Here is a 21689-nt window from a genome sequence, read left to right as displayed (position 1 = left end):
GATTTAAATGCCAACTGTTTTTTTTCATTCACTGCATAGCTACATTACCAGCATATGATCAACGTCACATCATTTTTACCCTCCCTCTCCAATATTTAATGATGTAAAGCAAAACAGGCTCCTACACAACACATTTCTCATCAAGTCCAAGTGAATGGGGCCTTAACTGTAATCTCTACTCTATTTCACTCAACTGAATTAGGAACAAAGAAACCTACCAACAAACAATAAACACTGTAAAGGAATAGGGAGAAGGCTGATGTTCACTTTCTTGGAACTGAATAGCCATAATGGAACAAAGGGTATGCTGGTATTGGCAGACACATCTCAGAAGTGGGAACGACCAATAACTCATGAATAACAAGAAGTCTGCACTAACGGTTTTAATGAGTGCTCTAATGGTTTAATGGATGGCAATTTAATAGGATTTTGAGTAGAATCCTTCTGAAAGCTTGTCCTCAATAAATCTGTCATTGACAAAGACCTGGAGTTCTTTACAGAATGGCTATAATATGGGGGCTTTATACACACAAAAATTAAGGCAGTTGTAATACTGTTATTACCATCCCTGCTGCAACTAATCTTCTAACTATTGTGACACAGATGGCTAACAGCTCAAAGTGGGGTATTACTCCTGAAAGACTAGACCATGTTTACCATGAGGTAATGTTAGTTCATCAAAGTGATCATGGGGTCTGTCTATTATAAAGTTCAAATTAGTACCATATTAAGTTGGGACAACAAAGGTATGAATGATATTTGTCTATCAGCTCAAAAGACAGGCGACTGTGAGCAGAACTCAGAATCCCTCTCCGTCATTTTTCATTCAACTCCTATATCATTTATTGTCTGTTTTGTTACTCATTTGATGTTTGATTTCTTTTCTTGTTTGGTTGGTTAATTGTCTTCTTAGAGTAGTGGTCTATTTTTGAACTAGGCTGTAAGCTGCATGAAGGCAGGCACCACGGTATATACCTTTCTGTATCCTCTTCTGCCTCACTTTCCCAGAGCCTAGTTCAATCACTCAATGTCTGAAAGACTAGAAGCCACTAAAAGGTAGCTATTACCCTAAGTTCAGGCTCTGATCATCTCTCTGCTCTTCACACTTTATTATCTCCCCTTGAAGACTGAGACACCGTACAATGGAAAGAGAACTGGATTTGTAGTCAAAGGACCTGAATCCAAATCCCAGTTCCTTTCTTGGCTACTTCTATGACCTTGGGTAAGTAACTTAACTTGTCTATGCCCAAGTTCCTTCATCTGTAAAATGAGGGCCAGGAACTGGATGATCTGAGTTCCCCTCTAGCTCTAATGCATGGTTCTACAATTTCATTTACTCTTATGGCTTCAGCTACCACTCTCCTGTAGCCTTAGGCATGGCACTTCTCCCTGGGCTTCTGTTGCCTCGTATGTAAAATGAAGGGGTTAAAGTGCAGTAAAGTCACATTCACCTTCAAATCCTATTGTGCTAGGCAGATAACAGCAAAGCTCTCTAGCTCTGTTTGATATTTCCATCCTGTTGGATATTTGCTCTTGGATGTCATACCATTGCCTTCAAATTCAACATTTGTCTGTATCTTCCTCAACAGTAGCTGCTGTTCCTTATTTCTTCATTTCTGTTAATAATCCCTCCATTCTCTCAATCACCCAGGTTCCAAGTCTCTGCTTTGACGCCATTTATTCATTTCCCATATCTGATCAGTGACCAATGCCTGGTCATTCCTCCTTGCCAGGTAGACATCAAAGGTAGCCAACTCTTCATTCTTACTACTTCTTACTTGTATTAGCGAGAGTGCTAGGACCTGGATTCTAGTCATGGTTCTTGTACTAACAAGCTGTGTAACTCTGGCCTAGTTCCTTTACTGTTTTGGGCTAGAGCATCCTCATGTATAAAGTGAGGTTGTTGGTTTAGATACTCTCTATTATCCTAGGTTCGAATCTTGCCTATGAGGCTTTCTATATGTGCAAACTCAGGCAGATCACAACCTCCCTGGGCTTCAATTTCCTTATCTGCAGAATGCTTGTTGGGCTAGATGGTCTCTGAGGCATCTTCTAGCACTCGATCTATGATCCTATAATCCTCCCAAGCTCTAACACTTTGGGGTTTTAAAATCTTAATTCAAATCCTCATTGCTTCACAATTTGGACCACTGTGGTTTTGTGGTTGTTGTTTACTCATCTGTATTCATGTCTGACTTTTCATGACCCCTTTCAGGGTTTTCTTGACAAAAATATTGGAATATTTTGCCATTTCCTTCTCCAGCTCACTTTATGGATAAGGAAACTGAGGCCAACAGAGTTAAGTGACTTGCTCAGGGTCACACAGCTGATAAGTGTCTGAGGTCACATTTGAACTCATCTCTTATTGACTCCAGGTCCAGTGCTCTATCCACTGTGCCACCTGGGTGCTCAATAACTATTGTGGCACCGTCCTAATTAGTCTCCCTGCCTGCATTGCATGATTACTTCCATCCATGCTACATGGCAATGCCAATTTATCTTTTCAGAATATCACTCATCACTTATTTACAGATGGTCTAGCACGTTATTTGGATATACAGGATCCTCTACAATCTGATCCCAGTTTTACTACTTTACTACTAAATGAAATCCACTCTAGCCAACTGGTTCACTATTTCTCCAACATATTTTACACTTTCTTGGTTCTGCTCAGTTAACGTTGCTGATGTCATTCTTACCACCATCTTACACCATTCCCACCCTAGACTAATGTCATTTCTTCTCTCTGCCTATTCACATCCATTCATTTTTCAAGACTTGTCTCTTGGTTCACCTCCACATCACGAGTCCTTCCTTGTGTACCTCAGAGAGAAGTGCCTTCTCTCTCTGGATTCTAAGAGCATTTCTTTTTTCATTCTTTGTAGGTGGTAACTATTTCTATCTGCATTTGTGATTGTAATTAGCTTTTTGAGAGCCAGGATAGGGTCTTGTAGTTCGCTGTATCCCCTTTAGTCCCTAACACAAAGCCTTGCAGGATAGGTATATAATACATATTTGCTGATCCTTAGCGTCTTCGATTTTTGTCTCATTTTTTCCCTGAAAATGTTTTCAGAGAAAAAGGTTTATCATGGAATCCTAGAATTTTGGAACTAGAAGGAACTTTGGGGATCATCTAGCGCAACCCCGTCATTTTCTAGGAGGACCCGGCTTTTTTTCTTCCTTTGTGACTGTTTTGCTCACTGGAACATGCAGATGACTCAGAATCTGTCTACAAAAGAGCTGAACTTGTGCACAGCCTGGCCATCCATTTGCTTATCTCTTCTTCCTGATCAATACTGATAGCTGAGATAAATTGACTGCTCAGTGATCTGTATCGATTATCAAGGCTGCTGAAAATAATGGATGGATCATGCTACCATCCATTCATTCTGCACAAATAGAATAGCTCATAGAGAGCTTTTTAGAGGAATAAAAGTTTTCACTACCAAGACTTCATTGGGGGAAAATTGGACAAGACTTAACTCAGAAACTCCTTTTCTCAAAATACATGAGGACATCTGCATCTGGTGAAGACATTTTAAGAATCATAGGTGACATAATTTCAGTGAACAAAACTCTGAAATATCAATTGAAGCTTTCCAATGAAAAGGATTAGTTGAAAAAAGCACAATTTGTTAAAGGAGACAGCTAAGTAGCTCAGTGGATAGAGAGCTGGGCCTGTTGACAGGAAGACCTGAGCTCACATCCAGCCTTAGATACTTACTAGCTATATGACCCTGGGCAAGTCATTTAACCTCTGCTTTAATCCACTAGAAAAGGAAATGGCAAACCACTCCAGTACCTTTGCCAAGAAAACCCTATGTACAATATTGTCGGACACGAAGAGTTGGACGTGACTGAATGACCAACAGAAACAAAACAAGTTATTGTCTTTGACTAATTGGTTTAAAACACTCACCTAGAACTCACTCAGCAAGAGAGGAGTCAGGGCTAAATTCATCTATCAGTTATAGTAGGAAAGCTCAGCTGACAAAAAGTTAGGAAGCCTCACAGAGAGGGTTAAAGCAATGTCAAGGTGAATAAGCTAGCCAGCGAGAAAGATGCAGGTAGTCAGTTATCACAACGTGCTTGATCTTCTATTACAACTGAAAGCCAATACACTGAGAATAATAATTTGAAGAGTGGTCCAGAGATATTCTAAAACAAGCTGAATTCTAAGTTTTAAAGCTTGACTCACTTACTGAATACTCAAAATGAGGTAGATCATATTTATCATTCAAATAGAGATTTTAACCAAATTTCAGGCAAGATTCCATATCCTGCTCAGCATGAGGAAAAGCATAACTATGAAACTGGGAATCCTAGCAAAAAAAAAAAAGCTACTAAGGGGCCCAGCTTAAAATTTCTCAAACTAGAAAAGCAGAAGTGCACAATTGATTATTTTCTAAAAGAATATGCTCTATTAAAAAATGTTTTGGGAAACCTCCCCCTCCCACTCTTGCCTCCATGGTACTAATACTTCCTTTGTTCTTGAGGATATTTGAAAGTCACCAGCAGCTTTGTTTTTCAGAATTCATCTGCTTATTTTCTAGCTAAAATTATAATCCTTGGTTTGTGACATCACTGTTGCTTGCAGTGGAAATGATTATATGTCAAAAACAAAAGATTATGCCTCTTTACAAGACGGAATGAGTAACAAAAGCAGATAAAGACTTAAGAAACAAAGATGCTGTTTTTATGCAAATATTTTTTATGATAAAAACGAGATAAGTACTGAAAATACTATTTTTCATGTACTTTCTTGAAAGATATTTAGATCTGAGGGAGGAAGTAATTGGTAATTTGTTTTGGGATTGACCCAAAGATATGGATACCACTCCAATCCCATAACAACTCTAACATACAGTAGAAAAAGCCCTACGTTCAAATGCCATTCATGCTCCTACTGTCTATGTGACTTTAGTCAAATAATTTATCTCTCTGTGTCTCAGTTTCTCCATTGATTGGATGACAAGGATAATATGATATGATATGACATAATACAATTAATGTAATATATCATATATCTAAGATAATATCTAAGGTCCTTTTCTATATCTAAATTTATGATCCTATGATCTCTCTCTCTCTCTCTCTCAAATAACATGGAAAGAGGGAAATGGACTATTATCATCAATCCTTGCCACTGAGGGTTATGATTAATGTCTTCACCAACAAATACAGTTAGGTGCAGAGTGACTATACATAAAACACTCTGTGTCAGGCTTAGGTGATTACTGGTCACCCAAGAGAGGCATGGTATAACCAGCCCAATGGCAAATGTTCCTCCTAAGGTGTACTGTGAAGACTACTATGATTCTTTTATCATACTACCACTACCACCTATAGGAACTTGATTCAACTCCTCTCTATACAACCTAATATGTAGTACTTCTGTCAGGGACCTGGTTGGTGGTTGACAGCTGAGGAGTGGGCTGCAAAGAGTCGGAAGAAAAAGCTTTGAATCTGGGACAAAGACCTGAGACTGAATCCCAGAGGATAGTTCCTCAAAAACCCTAATTTTTCAATTCTTTAACTTACTCAATTCCTACAATGTACTCTAGCATTTTGCCTCAGCTACACACAGAAGATGGTCATACCCTTGATCTTGCCATCATCAATTTTTCCATTTGCATGTTCACACACTCCAAAACGACTTTATCTGATCAATCTTTTACCATCACATCTTTCCTTCTGCCATATGACACTTGACCTTGTTATTTGTTCTCATGGTGACTTCTAATTTTTCCCTTCCTCATTTCTTTCCTAAGGCCATCATTCTTGCATTGCCTACCCTCTCCTTTCTTTATCTTAAAAATTTGGTGAACCAGTTCAAATCTACACTGTACTCTGCAATCAAATCCCTTGCCCATTATCTTATCACTAATCATGCCTTGCCAAACCCAACCTTGGATTGATTCTATCATCTATTATACCTATTTTCTCTTATTGAAGTGCCATTAATTGAAACTGGAGAAATCATGAAACCGTACTGACTGTGTTCCCCATAAATTAATGTTACATGATTTTAATCGAGATTTTGCTGCAGCAAAGCAATTTTTAATACCTTCCTAATCCATTCACTCCACAGTGGTTTCTCCAAACCTTTCAATCCCTTCTACTTATTGGACATCTTGAACTGGCTATCTTATGGATCTCAAACTGAATATATCATATCTCTCCCCAGACCTCTGAAAAATCCTTCGCCCTTCTAAACTTCTCTATTATTGTCAAGGGAGTAAATAACCACCCAGCCATGCAACGTCTGTGTTTACCCCATGTACCCTATTTATTTCCTAGTCTTAAGGTTTCTACTCCCCCCCATCTCTACACACACACACACACACACACACACACACACACACACACACACACACCCCTTCTCTCCACTCATGAAGCAACTACTCTGGTATAGGACCTCATTACTTCATGCCTGGACTATTGCAATAGTCTGCTATTTGGTCTCTGCTTATAATCTCTCCCCATTCCATTCCATTCTCCACTCATTTGTTAAATTGATTTTCCTAAAGCACAGATCTGAACAAGTCACCCTCTGTTCAATAAACTCATCCCTCTTTCCCATTTCCTCAAGGATCAATTATAAAATTCTTTGTTTGACTTTTAAAGCACTTTATTACCTGGCCCCTTCCTACCTTTCCAGTCTTTTGCTTTTCTTTGTATCTCCAGTACTTAGCATGGTACCTGCCACACAAAGAAGTGCTTATCAAATGTTTACTGACTAACTGACTTACTGCTTCTGTAACCATGGGCCAGTCCATTTTCCTCTGTGAGACTCAATACTGTCAGGAAATTCATAATTTTCCATAACCCTTATCAACTAAGCCAAATGTCTATTACATTTTCAATTAGTGTTTTCATATGGAAATGTTTGTTATTGTCATTTGGCCACATTTGTGGGTTTATTACTCAACAGAGGCAGTATGGCATAATGGATGAAGACCATCCTTGGAATTAGGAATGTATGATTTCAATTCCTTCCTCTGACACACCCCAGCCATGTTACTATGGCCAAGTTAATTTCCCACTCAGTGCCATAAACCACTTGTTGATATTATCAGTTCCAAACAAGTTGCCAATCTGAACTGATGGAGGGAATTTCCTCACTGGGAATTATCTGTATCAATGAATTAACAAGTACAGGCTACAAATAATAATTTTAACAAGTCAGTATATTTAAAGTGCGAGTAGATTCCTGATTTTAAAAGTGTATATGTTCATTTCATTTGAATGTGTCATTAACTCAACTCTCTGGGCCTCAGATTCTTCATCTTTAAAATAAGGGAGTAGATTAGGTAATTTCTAAATCCTCTCCCAGCTATGTCATTCCAGGATCTTATTTGAATTCACTCTCTGACCTTCTATCTCTTCGTCTACATCTATTATAGATCCAGTGAACTTTAAGGCCCTTTCTAATTCTCAAAATCCTGGATTCCTATGTTTCTCTAAACTTCACTGCATGATAGAGAACTGCTGTCACAAAGTTCAAATCTGAAAGTTTTATCTTTAAAATTGGGGGAGGTCTGCCTGAGAATTGATGTCAAGAGATGTATGAGAACATAAATGAGCAGAAATAAGGAAAAGTCCCCAGGGCTTTGTTGTTTTTTGTTTGTTTACTTGTTTTTGTTTTTGTTTTTTTGCTGGAAGGTTTTTTTTAAATGTGTGCTTTTTCTTCTTCAGTCCTTGCTGACTATAGGGTACACAGACAACTATCCTCTAAGATTGAAAGTGAGGGCCAAGACCACCTACCTATACGAATTTAATACCACATAACCTAAACATGCATCACTCTTAGCTAACTTTACTCATTGATTCTCATTTGCTGCAATGCTTTCTCTACACAAGGTCATGGAGAGAAGGCAGATTCATCACAAAAAATCATGGTAAAATGGAAAATTGGCACGAGAAGAGATTTTATATCTGTCTAATCCTAAATTTTCTCAGGGTGGAAGGTAGTATATCTCAGGGTTTATTATTTGAAATTCTCTTCAAATAGCATGAATGTTAGATGTTAGCTTGTGGAACTCATGAGGCTATGCCTTAAATAATGCGTTGAATCATTCATTTAAACTTCAATAAAACATAAGGTTAATGGTACAGAGATCATGGGAGAAATTAAAGCATGAAGCATGTCTGCACTCTCTTGCCAAGCCAAAAAAGGACAAATGGTCTGGCAATTCTAGTGTCCTTTTATATTTTTTTTTGTGACTTCTGGCAACTATTTCACTAAATTCCTTGGCAAAATCTTTGAAGATGATTTCATGTATATGAATGTGTGCTTTAAAAAGAAATCCTAAGAGCAAATTTCAGTTGCCATCCTTTTAAATGACTTGTGAAGCCTAATTTATTTCAAGGAATGAATTTTCCTTTCATTACAAATATTATTCACTGGAGTTGATAATCTACCTGCTTATTTTGAGCAGCCAGGCACCTTGCCAGAACGTGATTTCAACTTTCTCCAATCCTTGGAGTCACAACTTCAGGCTAACTGTAACCACCAACCACAAAATGTCATGTTAAGAATTATGAAAATGATATCCAGCACCTCTGACAAAGCTATGGCTAAATATATACATATTCTTTCCACTCCATTTTTGTTCTTCCTCTGTTCTGCCTACCCAACATATTCCAGTTGCCTGATAAACTGCTTTCCAACACAGAAGCCAATGTCAGTTAATTTGTAACTCTCTTCTATCTGGATTGAGTTTTACAGTTTCAAGCATGAGACATAGCCAAGAGCCTAAATGCACTTGAATCAAGCTATTGTGATGTGTGTGTGTGTGTGTGTGTGTGTGTGTGTGCATGTGTCTTTGAATTCATGTGCAAATGTGTGTGATATTTGGAGCAGGGCAGTCTATTTTTCTGCAAATATTCTTTATTTGGGTCTACAAATTGTGACATTGTTTTGACTGCATCATATGTCTTGGTTGCTATTTCAAGGGTCAAAAATATTTTGGCCAAAAAATTCATCACCAAGTGACAAAACTTTTTTAGGGATGAGCCTCTTTGTCCTTATATAGACTGGTTCTTGGACAAGCTGTTGTGAAGACTATACTGTAAGACCTTCCAGCATGGTAGAAACTTGCCATAGCCTCCTAATCTGCAAGAACTGAGTGTCATCTGTATTACATGATGAGATATTGGAAAGAAATACTTCAATACTCTAATGGATTTTTATTTCACTGTTGTGAGTACAACCTTCAACACAATCCATAATGAACTTTCCTATAAGGACCTTTTTCCATCTTATTTCATTTTGCTCCCCATAACGGATACTGAATTCTGGCCAAACTGAACTCTACCTTGTTCTTTGATCTCTTCTCGTCCTCTTAAGCCTCCATGGAACCCCTGTGCCTACAACATATTGGTATTACATCACCTTCTTTTAAAATCATCCTCTGTCTTCATTGGACAGATTACGTTCCACCAGCTTCATAATGTTCTCTGACTCCCTTGTGTAGGACGAATAATGCTCTCTGCTCTTATAAAGGAAAAGACACACATCTAAGTGTAGGGCTCTACACGATGCTATAGCATAAAAAAATATGGTGAGACCAGATAAATGAGTTGTCTGATTGTTCAGGCTGCCAGAGGTAGTGGAAAACACTTAAATGGAAGTCACAAGCCATACATTCAGGTTCTGGCTTAGATGTTTATTGTTTCAGCCGGTCTGAACAAGTTGCTTCTCTCCTTTGGAGCTTAGTCTCCCCAGCTTCAAAATGAGGTGAACTTGATGGTACACAGGCAAAGTGAAGCAGAAATAAAGTTGAATTTGGAAACCAAGAATCTAGATTCAAATGCCAGCTCTTCCATTTACTAGGCAAGTGACCTACTTTCTCTGGACCTAAGTTTTCTTACCTATAAATTAAGGGGAAGGCAGGAAGGAAAACAAACATTTATTAAGGGCCTACTATGTGTTAGCACTGTACTAATTGCTTTACAAATATCACCTCATTTGATGCTCACAACCACCCTGGGAAGTTATTATTATCCCTCATTTAATAATTGAGGAAACTGAGGCATATTTGCCCAGTGTAACACACCTAGGAAGTGTTTGAGGCTGAATTTGAATTCAGGATTTCCTGACTCTAGGTCCAGAGTTCTATTCACTGGGCTACCTAGCCCACTTAGGGAATTTAACTAGATGGCCTACAAATTCTGTCCTGGTCTTATCCCATTACAAATCTCTTAATTCACTCTGCCTGGATTTTTATTTTACTCTTATCATTTATTTATGTACATGTTTTTTGCCCCTAGCACAGTGAAAGCTTTTTGAGGTCAGGGACTATATGTTTTTTTGTTTTTGTTTTTTGTTTTTTATCCCTAGCACCTAGTACAGGGTCTTACACTTAGGGGATGCTTAATTTAGTAAATATTCATTGAATTTAGTCAAAGGATGATGGGCAAAATCCCCTTTCTAAATATTAAGGACTTTTGACTAAGTAGCTGTCAAATGGGAATTTGGACACACTGAAGAAAAGTATGAAGGATGGAAACAATCTAATTATAAACAGCAAGGCATATTACTTGGAAATAAGGAGAAACAAAGTGCTACACTAGATGATGTGGTCACAAAATTTGATATATGATTGTTATAAATGTGTTTACAGGAAACTGAAAAATACATATTAGAAAATATTAAGTCTAACAGCCTAAAAGAGATTATAGAGATCTAACATGAAAAGACTAGCAAAAATTTTCTTCTTCAGAGAAAATGTACCTTTCTCCCTTCTTTACAGAAGTAGAACTTTGCACATGTTGTCAGTCTCAGGTGATATATTATTAGTTAACTTTGCTGAACAGATGCCACTTCCCCTTTTCTTATTTGTATTTATTCTTTGTTACTGGAGATGTCTCTTTCGGGAAGGGATGGGAGAAGGATATATTGGGAAGTGAAAGTTAGATAAAAACAAAGGACACACACACACACATATGTATACACACATGTATATGTATATACATACATATGTATATGTATACACACACATATGTGTATTACTGTTTCCTTCTTCAAAAAAAACTAGAAAAGTGATGAAAAACTCCACAAGCTTCTCAAGCAGGAGTTATGATTGATGGACTCACCATTACGTACATTCACATAGTAGGCAAAAAAGGATGCGGCTTTAATTATGTGGCAAACGTGAATTTTTGGTAAAAGCCAGATTCTCCAATTGTTATACAGATTTTGCATATTAAACTTTGTTTTTTTTTTCCTGCAAGGCATTGCTATCTTCCCAATTCATGTAATTTCTTCTACTTATTTGTCCTCCTTGTACTAGGTTGTGCGTGTGATTTGTCCTTTGTTCTCAAAGAGGATCATGACATCAAAGGGTCTTCCCCTCCCAGTTTGACATTTTTCTTTTTTATTAAAGGGGCCCTTTACTCACTTCTTAAAGAGGCCTATTCACTGAATGGACATTGCCTCACTCAAAGTGAGAACCTGAAAAGACCTTAACTTAAAAGGGCCAAGGTCTCCCACTGCATCGTGGACCATCTCCAGTCTGGCCACTGGACCCAGATGGCTCTGGAGGAGAAAGTAAAGCTGGTGACTTTGCACAGCCTTCTATCACTCAAATAAAAGTCAACTGCAAGCACACTTAGAACTAAAGGACTCCTCTGATGCCTTGTTATGGGGTCTGGGTCCAGTGGCAGAACAGGTATTTTTTGTCCAAGAACCATTCTAGCTAAGCTCAGACAGAATGAATTTTGGAATTTCAACCATTGTTGATAATATTTTTTTTTTCTGGCCAAAAGACTATCACTTCAAGTCATCAAGTCATCTGCTGCACTTGAGAGATTACCCACGCTAATGAATGAAAAAATATCCTTGTTGTATTAAACTGACTGCTAACCTAACACAGTAGTTTGCCAATAGGATTTTTGAAAAATGACAAATTGTTCTATGTTGAAGAAAAGACATGGTATGTCCTCTCAAAGAGGCCCATCCTCCTGTCAGGAGGAGTATGAGTTCAAGGGAATTTGAAACAGTAAATTCAGAATCATTCTATCCTCATTTTAAGGTCTGTTTAGAATGAATGGACCAGTCAAAGTTTCCGTTAAAGCAGCATCATGATAATTGACTTACTTTGTGAAATTTCCTTCTGTTTCCAATATGTCAAAGGATAGTAAGGGGGTGGGGTGGGAGAAGAGATGGAAGGGCATACTACTCAATAACTAACTTCTGGAAATAAAGGTATACTTAGTCCCTCTACCTACTACCTTGCCTTTTTTATGAAAATCAATCCTTGAGCCTGGGGAAAAAAACAGATTACCCAGAGCAGGCATTAAAAAAAATGTGGCATTTGTGATTGGTAGAGTCTTTGCTCAGTCTCCATATGAATGGCTACCCCATAGAGCTTATATTTTAAAATAAAAAGACAAAGATAACAGGAACTACAACTCTCTTGGTATTCTATATACTATTTGGATTACAAAATGGGGCCCTAAGAATAACGGCTTCTGGAATCTGAAATGGCTTTCTAGCACACTTCATTAAAGACACCCTCCCCCACCTCCCACTTCCACCCACCCATTCTTTCTTCCTTGGGAAAATAGCAATGCTTCGATGTGTGGTCACTGCTTTAGTCATAAAGCATTTTTGTCCTGTATATAGTGAAAAATTCAATGTTTACCATTGGGAATGGTGAGACTCACTCATAGGAAAAAGAAATACTTTCTTAGCATTTCATAGAAAAAACCTCAGGTTTTTCCCATGGACAGTCATGTGGCGAAAATTAGTAGCTGTGATTTCTTCATAGTAATTTTCTGCATATGTGGTATTGTTTTAGTTAAAGACTTAGACTATAGGAATCTGTCCTCAGGCCAAATTGAGAAACAAGCTAAATAGAGTCTAGTCTAGAGAAAAAAACCAGGACTGAATAAGTCAAGGGTCTTTCTAGCTCTCTATGTTTCTTCTGTGAGTCTCAATGTGTTTTATTATTCATAGGGAAAATAATACATCTTTTTCTTCAACTTGCCTCCCTGGGATGTTGTGAAGACTAATCAGATAGGAACAGCAAGATGATTTAAGCTTGTCAGAGAAAGGTACTGAACAAATACCCGCTGTTATTAAAACTGAAAGACAAGGGAACAATGCTGTGAACATTACAAATAAGAGACTTCATTATCATCTACAGAGACAACAGTTGAGAGATTCTTGCCTTGAGTAAGGGAGAAAATTATTAGCACGTTCAGGATGCTAACTGGTAGGAGACATATGAGTTTATCGTTAGTTGTCCTCAAGATCGAAGATAATTCACACCCACAGAGTTTAGGAAAGAAGTCGTGCTTGTGTTTTATAACGTGAGCACAGTAACTTAAAGATACCCTTCAGAACCTTCTAGAGTGCTGCAGAGATCTTTTTTCCTTTTGACAGAGATGAGACTGCTTTGCATGGAAGACTTAAATAAACTAGATCTTTGCATTACAGATTTCAAAGCTGACTGTGCTTGCTCCCTTCACAAATTTTCCTGAAGCACTTTGTCTAGAGCTCACCTTTACTCCTTTTACATTTTACTTTGCATTATAGCTATCTATGTCATGTCACATTCTGAACTATTCCAATAACCTTTAAATGGTTGCTTTGACTCAGTTCTGTCTGTGCTCCAGTCCATTCCTCATTCAGATGGCAAAGTGATTTTCCTCAAGCACAGGTTTGACCACGTTACTTCCCTACTCAATCAATTTCAGGGGTTCCCTGTTGCCTCAGTCAAACTGAGATCCAGGAGAGACCTTAACTTAAAAAGTGCAAGGTCTCCTACTTCATCTCCAACTCCAGTCATCCTGATCTATATCTTGCCACTGGACTCAGATGACTCCAGAAGAGACAGTGAGTGCACAGCCCTCCCTCACTTAAATCCAATTCACTTGCAAGTCATGGCATCACCTTCCTGATGTCATGGTCCTCTTTGAGAATGAAGGACAAATAATAACAACGACAACCTTCAGGAACTGAGAGAAGGCAAGTTTGGTTGGACCATGCAATATGGGAAAGGGAAAATTATATAATGAAGGAACCAAGTTGTGACAAATGAAAAGATAGTGGGAAAAAGTCTGGGACAATTTCTGAGCCAAAAAGAAGAGATTGTATTTTAACCTAGAGGCAATAGGAAGGCACTTGAATTTATTGAGTATAAAAATAACATGGTCAGAGCTGTGTTTAAGGAAAATCACCTTGACAGAAGTATGGACTGGAATCAGGAAAGGAATTGAGTCAGGAAGTTAAAAGGACAATTGGAACTAAAATATAGTATGTATAGTATTATTTCAACTATTCCTAACCACCACTTACAACTTTCTATGGGAAAACGCATCCCAAGTGCCAACTTGTGATGGTACAAATGCATCTCTCCCCATGTCACAGTGGGAGCAAGGGTTCTCAAAGAATATTTAAGGCTCTGGAGGATCACCTTAACAACAGTTCTCCTCCAATAATGAGTTATTATTTACATAGCCATTTGTATGGTAGAGTTTTGGGGCTCATGAAACTTGGAAGTTCCTGGGCTAACTGCACCTTTTATCTTTAGGTCAGCATCTAGGAAGTGTGGATGCTCCTGGGTACAGAAAACAACCATTTTTATATGCATGAAGGAAGGTTCTTTTCTACATCCATTGTTCCCCAGAAGATTCAAAATGGGGAACAAAGGAAAGTTACCTCAAAAGTAGCTGGGATAGGAAAAAGAGGGTAGTAGATAAGTTCCAGGCCTGGACACCTATTATGTTTTGGAACCAGGGCTGAAATCCAGATCTTGAGATGCCCAAATGTGATAGCTTTCCAATCAATTTAATGGAATGACCTACAAATTAAAGAAATGAAGTTTCTGTAGTGTGGTTATTCATAAGACTTCATTGGCAATTTTAGACCAACTTTTAGAATACAGGAACTGTATTCTATAGGAACTTTAGCTAGCAGGATTGTGTGAACTATTATGTAGTATGCCTAGCACAAACTACCTTGGATTGTTTTCCATTTTTACATACATGTACAATATCTTCAGTATATTCTTGGAGGATAGGGATTAGGTCTTATACCTCTTATTTGACCTTCCTTTCACCAAGCACAGTGCCCCACCAAAGTAAGCAAGCCCTCAATCAATGTTTGTTGATGATGACAATAAGTACCCTGCCAAACAATTACTTATGACCATGTAACTGTGGGAGTGAACTGAAACCTGTAAAATCATCTAACCCTAACCTCTACCACCTTATCCATCTTTGGCAAGACTTTAGGCTAAATAAAGAAAAGTATCATGGGAAAAAACGATAGATAAACCAGCTTAACATTTTGGCTTTGACAGTAATACCAATTCTTCTGGAAGTTCCTGGTAGCCGCTTTCCAAGAAGCATCTTCTAACAGGGAAGGACATATCTACCGTTAGTACATTTAAAAAAAAAATTTTCAACCACTATGCATTGATTACACCAGGCTGTTGTTATAATGTTGCATACCAGCCTACGGAGACCATGATCAAACTGGTCAAAAGTTGCCCATCCATCAGTGCATAACATTATTTGACCTAGAAACTAAAGTCAAACATGAAGGGATGAAGAAAATGTCTCAACACATTTATGTATGCATTCTCCTTTCCTTGACCTTAATAAAAAAAAAATCCCTCTCACACATCCTCCCCTGACACTTATTTCTCTTAGCAATAGGCTGGTGCAAATTAGTAGTCAGTTCCAGTCCAATGACTTAACAATGGGCTACCCACTGTACTTTTGAAGGTAAGTTACATTTGCCATTTATCCAGTGTAGCAGACTTAACACTTACAGGTTATAAAAGGGCACTTTTCTTCACACATTTTCTTTGACTCATAAGGTAATTTAAAATAAATGATTTCAAAATTTTCAAGATGTCTGCTGTTTATTTCACTCCCCCCCTTTTTTTCATCAGAGTACTGGCAGAATTTTTTTTTTTGAGGGGAAAGAGAATAGGATTCCCTTAAATAATCTATTAGACATTCAACACCAAGGAATTTCTCTAAATTCTTTAAGAATGTGCACTGATGCATCCCATCTCTGCCCTTCCAACCCTCACCAGCAAAAATGATTCTACAATTTCCCTTAGGAAACCGTATCCTCTTCTAGTGATTCAGTATTTCAACAAATTTCACCAAATTCAGTACCTCCACTGAAAGAGATCTTCCCTTGGTGTATTAGCCAGGTTAGTCTTCAAATGAAAGATGTCTATTTTGTTTCTAGGCCTGTACTCAAAACCTTCTTTCTCACTTTGATGGGGAATGACACAGCTTGTGTTCCCCTAGAATAGCTCCCAAGAACTCAGTGGTGGAATCTGGGGAGAACTTCAATGGAGAGAGTAAGCATATCAGTGTGATTCCTTAGTAATTTCAGTTAGGAATATCTTAGATATTACCTAAGGCCTTTGACTTACAATTTAAGCCCATTTCCTCTTATTTTGGCTCCAGGATTAATGAAAATAGCTTTTGAACTATTAACTATTATTTTGGTTCCCAAAATAGCATCAGGTTTAGTATCAAATATCTGGGGGAGGGGAGATGCTAGTGAATTTTTACAGTGGTCTCTCCCCCCCAAAAATCATCATGATCCACTTTTAGTTTAGTCTGCATTGATATTTCTCTATCGCTTTTTTAAATCTAGACCACCAACAAAATAATACATTAAGCCCTGATTTATAGCATTTTCTGATTTCCAAGGCATAAATGCTCACACTGAAAATTTAACAATTAGCTTGCTCTAGTTTAAACTGATTTTAGCCCACTTCAGCACCTATCCAATAATGTTGTTGTTGTTGTTGTTGTTCTGGGTCTGTGATTTTGTCAGTGAAGGCAACTCCCCAATTCCTTCAATGAAAGCAGATTAGCAAAAAGTCTTGTAATTTACAACTTAGTTGCCTGGGGACACTGAGAGTTTAAGTGACAAGTCCAGGGTCACAGAGTCAGTTTGTGTCAGGGATGGTACCCGAACCCAGTTTATCCTGATTGAGGGCCATTTTTCTCTTCATAGTAAAATTCTGCCTCTCAATAATGATTGTGCTAAACAAAATATAGGTATTTGAAGGTAATAAAATGTCTATTTTTGGTCTTCTCGCCACTCTGAATTACAAACAAAAACACTTCTATTTTATTTAAACAGATGATGATAAAATGGCTCCTTCTTAGCTCAGAACTGTGACCTAATACGTGGTGTGGGATTCCTAATCTAAGTATAATTGATGAATATGACACTTAAATATCACTTACATGGACATTATATTGCAGCACAGTCTATGCATCCAGAGAGGGAGCACTTTAATCACAGATCATCTTGCTGATGGACTGGAAAGAGCCTTTGAAGGCTACCTTGTGTCAATGGCTACTAAGGGAGTCTTTAGACCATGGATCACTAGCACTGTAAGTAGTAACAGCTTTCAAGGAGTACTTTTTATCTTTAGTTCAATGAAAACCATTTACATGTCAAATTTTCTGATGAGTTATAAGTTAATATATTAGAAGGAGGTACTGTCACCTTCTACATGCTCATAAGATAGATAAAACATGGTGTTCTGTAGTACCAGCAAATACTTACATAAACCTCTAGATCATTGGAAGGGAAGGGAATTTAGAGATTATCTAGTCCAATCCACTGATTTCTTAGAAAATGAAGCTCTAACTTAGAGCAGGGAAAGGACTTGCCCAAGGTCCCGTTACAAGTGAATGGTAGAATTAACATTAGAAACCTGGTCTCTTTCTTTCCAGGACAGGGTTTCTTCTATCGTAGCAGGTTGTGAAGAATGACTCCAGGGGTTAATTATAGAGAGTAAAAATCCCTCTTCCATGTAACTCATCACATGGATAACAACAACAATGACAAGAATAATAACAATGGACTTTATGTATCAATTTGAGGTTTGCAAACCACTTTCCAAATATCTCCTTTGATCTTCACAACTATGGGAGGGTAGGCATTTTACAGAGGAAGAAGCTGACAGAGAGGTTAAATGATTTGCTCAGGCAGGGTCGCACAGCTAGTAAGTGTCTAAGGCAATTTGAACTCAGATCTTACAGACTCATGATCCAATCCTCTATCCACTATACCACCCAGCTTTCCACAACTAAAGATTTGTAACTGTACTTTTTCTTTTTCTAAAGAAAACTCCTAACAGTGAAAGCTTCTTATATGAGATACTGAAAAAATAGAAAGATGCTGATTAGGCAAAAATTTCAATTAGTGAAGAGATAATTCATATTTATGCAAGTAGTATTTCTCAAAGGCTTTGCTCTTTCTCCTAAAACCCAATTTGTAACCTGAAACCCAAAGCCCTGAAGTATCTAGGAATGACTTTAGCAGTATATCATTTTAAGTGCTCCATTAAAATTAGGAGTGAGCAAAGAGAAAGAGATAAGCAGGAAACCATTTGGGTGAAACAAAGCTAATTTTCATTCCAGTATTGTATTTTGTTTCATGTAAATTTCCACTGGATGAAGGTACCTGAATCATGTCCAGGTTTACAAGGTATTTTCCTTATAATGATCATGTGTTTTAGGGAGTATAATAATGATGAAACTCAGAGAGTAGGTAAGGGACTTGTACTGTCAAGTCATGACTGCCAGTAGTGATTCTGGGCTTCGGGTCTTTTGTGTTCAAGACCAGAGATATTCCACTACACTAAGTTGCCCAGTCCTACTAAAAAGAACAAATTGTCTTCTCCAAATTGAGGAACCCTGAAGTAAAATATCCTTCAAGAAATATGGAGTGCTTTAACAATTCAGTCTTAATAAAAAAAATAAACCGTGTTTTGAAAAAGAACCGTTTCTTTACAGCAGAGATACTGAAGCTTTGTAGGGAGAGGAAAATGTTCTCAAGATACCAATGAAAATGATGCTCTGCTACACCTGCTCATAAGGGAAGAGTCAAGTGACTACCATCCAAGTGTTGGAAGCTTAGCATTTTGTTTCCCACAACAGAGATAATCTTCTCAGTATACATTGTTTACAAGGAATTCAGGTGTTTGGGATCTGATTTAGTTCAACAGTCTGAATTCTAGCATTCAAAGTTTATATTGGTGAGTACTAGAGAAGGTGAATTACAGGGCAATTATTCAGATTATTAAAGGATTCTTTGAATAAAAAAAAAAGATTCCCATAATGAATAATGGAAAGATGGTAGTCTCTGACTTGATATGTGACTGTGGACAATTCACTTCCCCACGCTGGATCTTGGTTTTCTCCACAGTAACATAATTAAAGTTGTGTTGGGTCAGATTCCAACATTCTCTGATAACTCCACAGAAACATAAAATGACTTCTTTCTACCTCTAAAGATAGCCTCTAGTGTGTCCTGGCTCTGACGTGTCTACTTGTGTGACGAGCACATTACCTAACTTCTCTGGTAACTACTGTCTTCAACTGTCAAATGAGGAGTTTAGACTAGGTGATTTTAAGGTCTCTTCCATCTTCATATCTATATTTCTATAATCCTAAGTAGATGTGATTAGATTCGCAAAAAAAAAGTGATACACAACTTATGGGGAACACATCTCCTTCATAGTATAGCTGTATTGTGTCCTAAATATTTTTAAAAATTGTAACATTACCTTACAATTATGACATTTTTAGTCCACAGAAGATTGACACAATGTATTAAGATACAACTCCTTTCTATTATATTTTGTCATTTATTGGATATTATAATTCAAAAAAACCCAATGAAACACACTTTCATTAATGTACATATACATCCCCTTGGAATCCATGATGCACTGGCTATGTAGTCAAAATATTTGAGTTCAGGTCCTGGATCTTACATTTGATATGTATAACTTGGAGCAAGTCATTTAATCTTTTTGTTTCTCAGTTTCCTCATGGGTGAATTGAGGTTCTTAATAGCTGTGCTACCTCATTGGGTCGTGAAAAGGAAAGCTCTCTATAATCCTTAATGTATTATAGAAATATAAATTATTATGATCAAGGCAATGTTTTGTTGAAATCCAAATAGGACAAGATTAATCAAATCCATTAAATAATCTATAATGAATGAGAACTAATACCTTCTATGAAAGCAACTAACAAGCAGAAGTTAGCACAATCCTTCTTCAAAGTTGTCATTTCGTTAGCATATTTTTATTTCTCTTATTTGCCATTTCTTATGGTGTAATAGTATTGCATTACATTCATATATCACAATTTGTTCAGAAATTCCTGATCAATGGGAACGCATTTCCCCCCATATTTTTAAGCATTTGCTTTGTAACAAGTCCTAGCATTGCCTAATGATTTGTAAAAAACAAACAAACAAACAGAAAACACTTAAGGAAGCTATTTTCAGAAATGTGGTCAAAGAAAGAGAAAGTCAGGAGAGCATTACAGTGTATCAGAATATTGAGAGCATTACCTCATACTCCTGGGAAAACTTCAGGTTGTCATTAGCTTTCAACCTCTCAATATGATCGGCAAGTTCCAAAATCGGTATGGGAGGATGGCTAGCCATGCCTATTAAAATGGAACAAAGGGACGTGTTTTGAAAACCCAATGTAAAGGCTGATAACAGTACCAAAATATAGAAAATACAATAGTTAGAAATGGCTAGAAATATGTAAGTAGTTAAGATGTTTTATGGGACAAAGCAGGCAGATAGTTTGGTTACTCAAAGCAGGACATGCGCCGGAGAGATGAGTTTTGAAGCCAAATGAAAAGTCACCAAGCATGATCCCCAAGCTCACATTCCTGGTGTAAAAGAAAGCATTATTGTGCCATGAATCAATGAGGTTAGCAAGGTGGGGAAAAATGAGACAGTTAGGCCTGATGTCGACTTCTGCTTTGAGTAATAACTTATTTCAAACTCCTTCTCCTGCACTATGTGAGATGGAAATTGCATGGAATTGAATGGTGAAAGGTGAACTTATAAAACAGACACTGAAGAAAGCCTAAAGGGACAGAACAGTATTTTAACAAAAGAAAAAAAATGAATTATGCATAATCAAGGAAAACTAACTTGGATGAAGGTTACCAGCGTAACCGGATACACCTGAACCTGCAAAGGAAATGATGGTGTAAATAAAACAAAACATAAGTAACTTTTTTTTTTATCAAAAATGAAATGGAGAAGCTGGTACTTAAAAGGGAATGATGATGATGATGATGATGTCCAGAGGTTTGGAGGTTTCAGTCTACATTTTGAGTAGATTCTACAATGTTTCATGAAAGCTCGAGGTGACTGACATTCACATGCGACTATGGACAACGAGAGAAACATGCAGCACTATTCATAGACAAGAATTCACTGAAGACAAAAATTGGACACCAAACAATTAAGACTTTCAAAAATGTTTTCACTCGTAGCAGATTGCAGTGATAGGGGATAGAGAGCTCTCCTGGCCACACTAAGAGATTTATGGGCTTTGGCCCGAATGGCCATTATCAACCCCCAGGGATACCTACAATCTACTTCAGGTGTAAACATCTTTGTCTGCTCATAGGAAAACTAGTTGCAAGAAAGTGAGCAAATGAAGGCAGAAGGCACAGAGAAAGAGAAAGGCTGAGAGAGAAAGAAAGAGACAGGGATACAGATGTGGGGCAACTAGTACAGGCTGCCAGCTGACAATATGCCAGTTTAATGGACTCTTTATTTAAAAAAAAAAGATCCACAATTATATTTGATTATTCCCTCCACCCCCACATCCTTCTGTTAGAAGACCCCCAAATGTTCTGTATTT

The 21689-nt window shown here is 37.6% G+C and overlaps 1 protein-coding gene across 1 annotated transcript in view; it reads right to left on the bottom strand.

Annotated features, from left to right (window-relative positions):
• The window catches only part of PTPRD (protein tyrosine phosphatase, receptor type D), a 462091-nt gene that overhangs the window by 107767 nt on the left and 332635 nt on the right, over positions 1-21689 (bottom strand). Inside the window, exon 21 of the mRNA XM_027863069.1 lies at positions 20369-20466. Within this exon, the coding sequence (XP_027718870.1) occupies positions 20369-20466 (98 nt within the window). The remainder of the gene's footprint in view (positions 1-20368; positions 20467-21689) is intronic.

Source organism: Vombatus ursinus, unplaced genomic scaffold (genome assembly GCF_900497805.2).
Source record: "Vombatus ursinus unplaced genomic scaffold, bare-nosed wombat genome assembly UNPS02014770.1, whole genome shotgun sequence".
In the NCBI taxonomy this organism is placed as follows: Eukaryota; Metazoa; Chordata; class Mammalia; order Diprotodontia; family Vombatidae; genus Vombatus; species Vombatus ursinus.
This window is presented reverse-complemented; position numbering and strand designations above follow the sequence as displayed.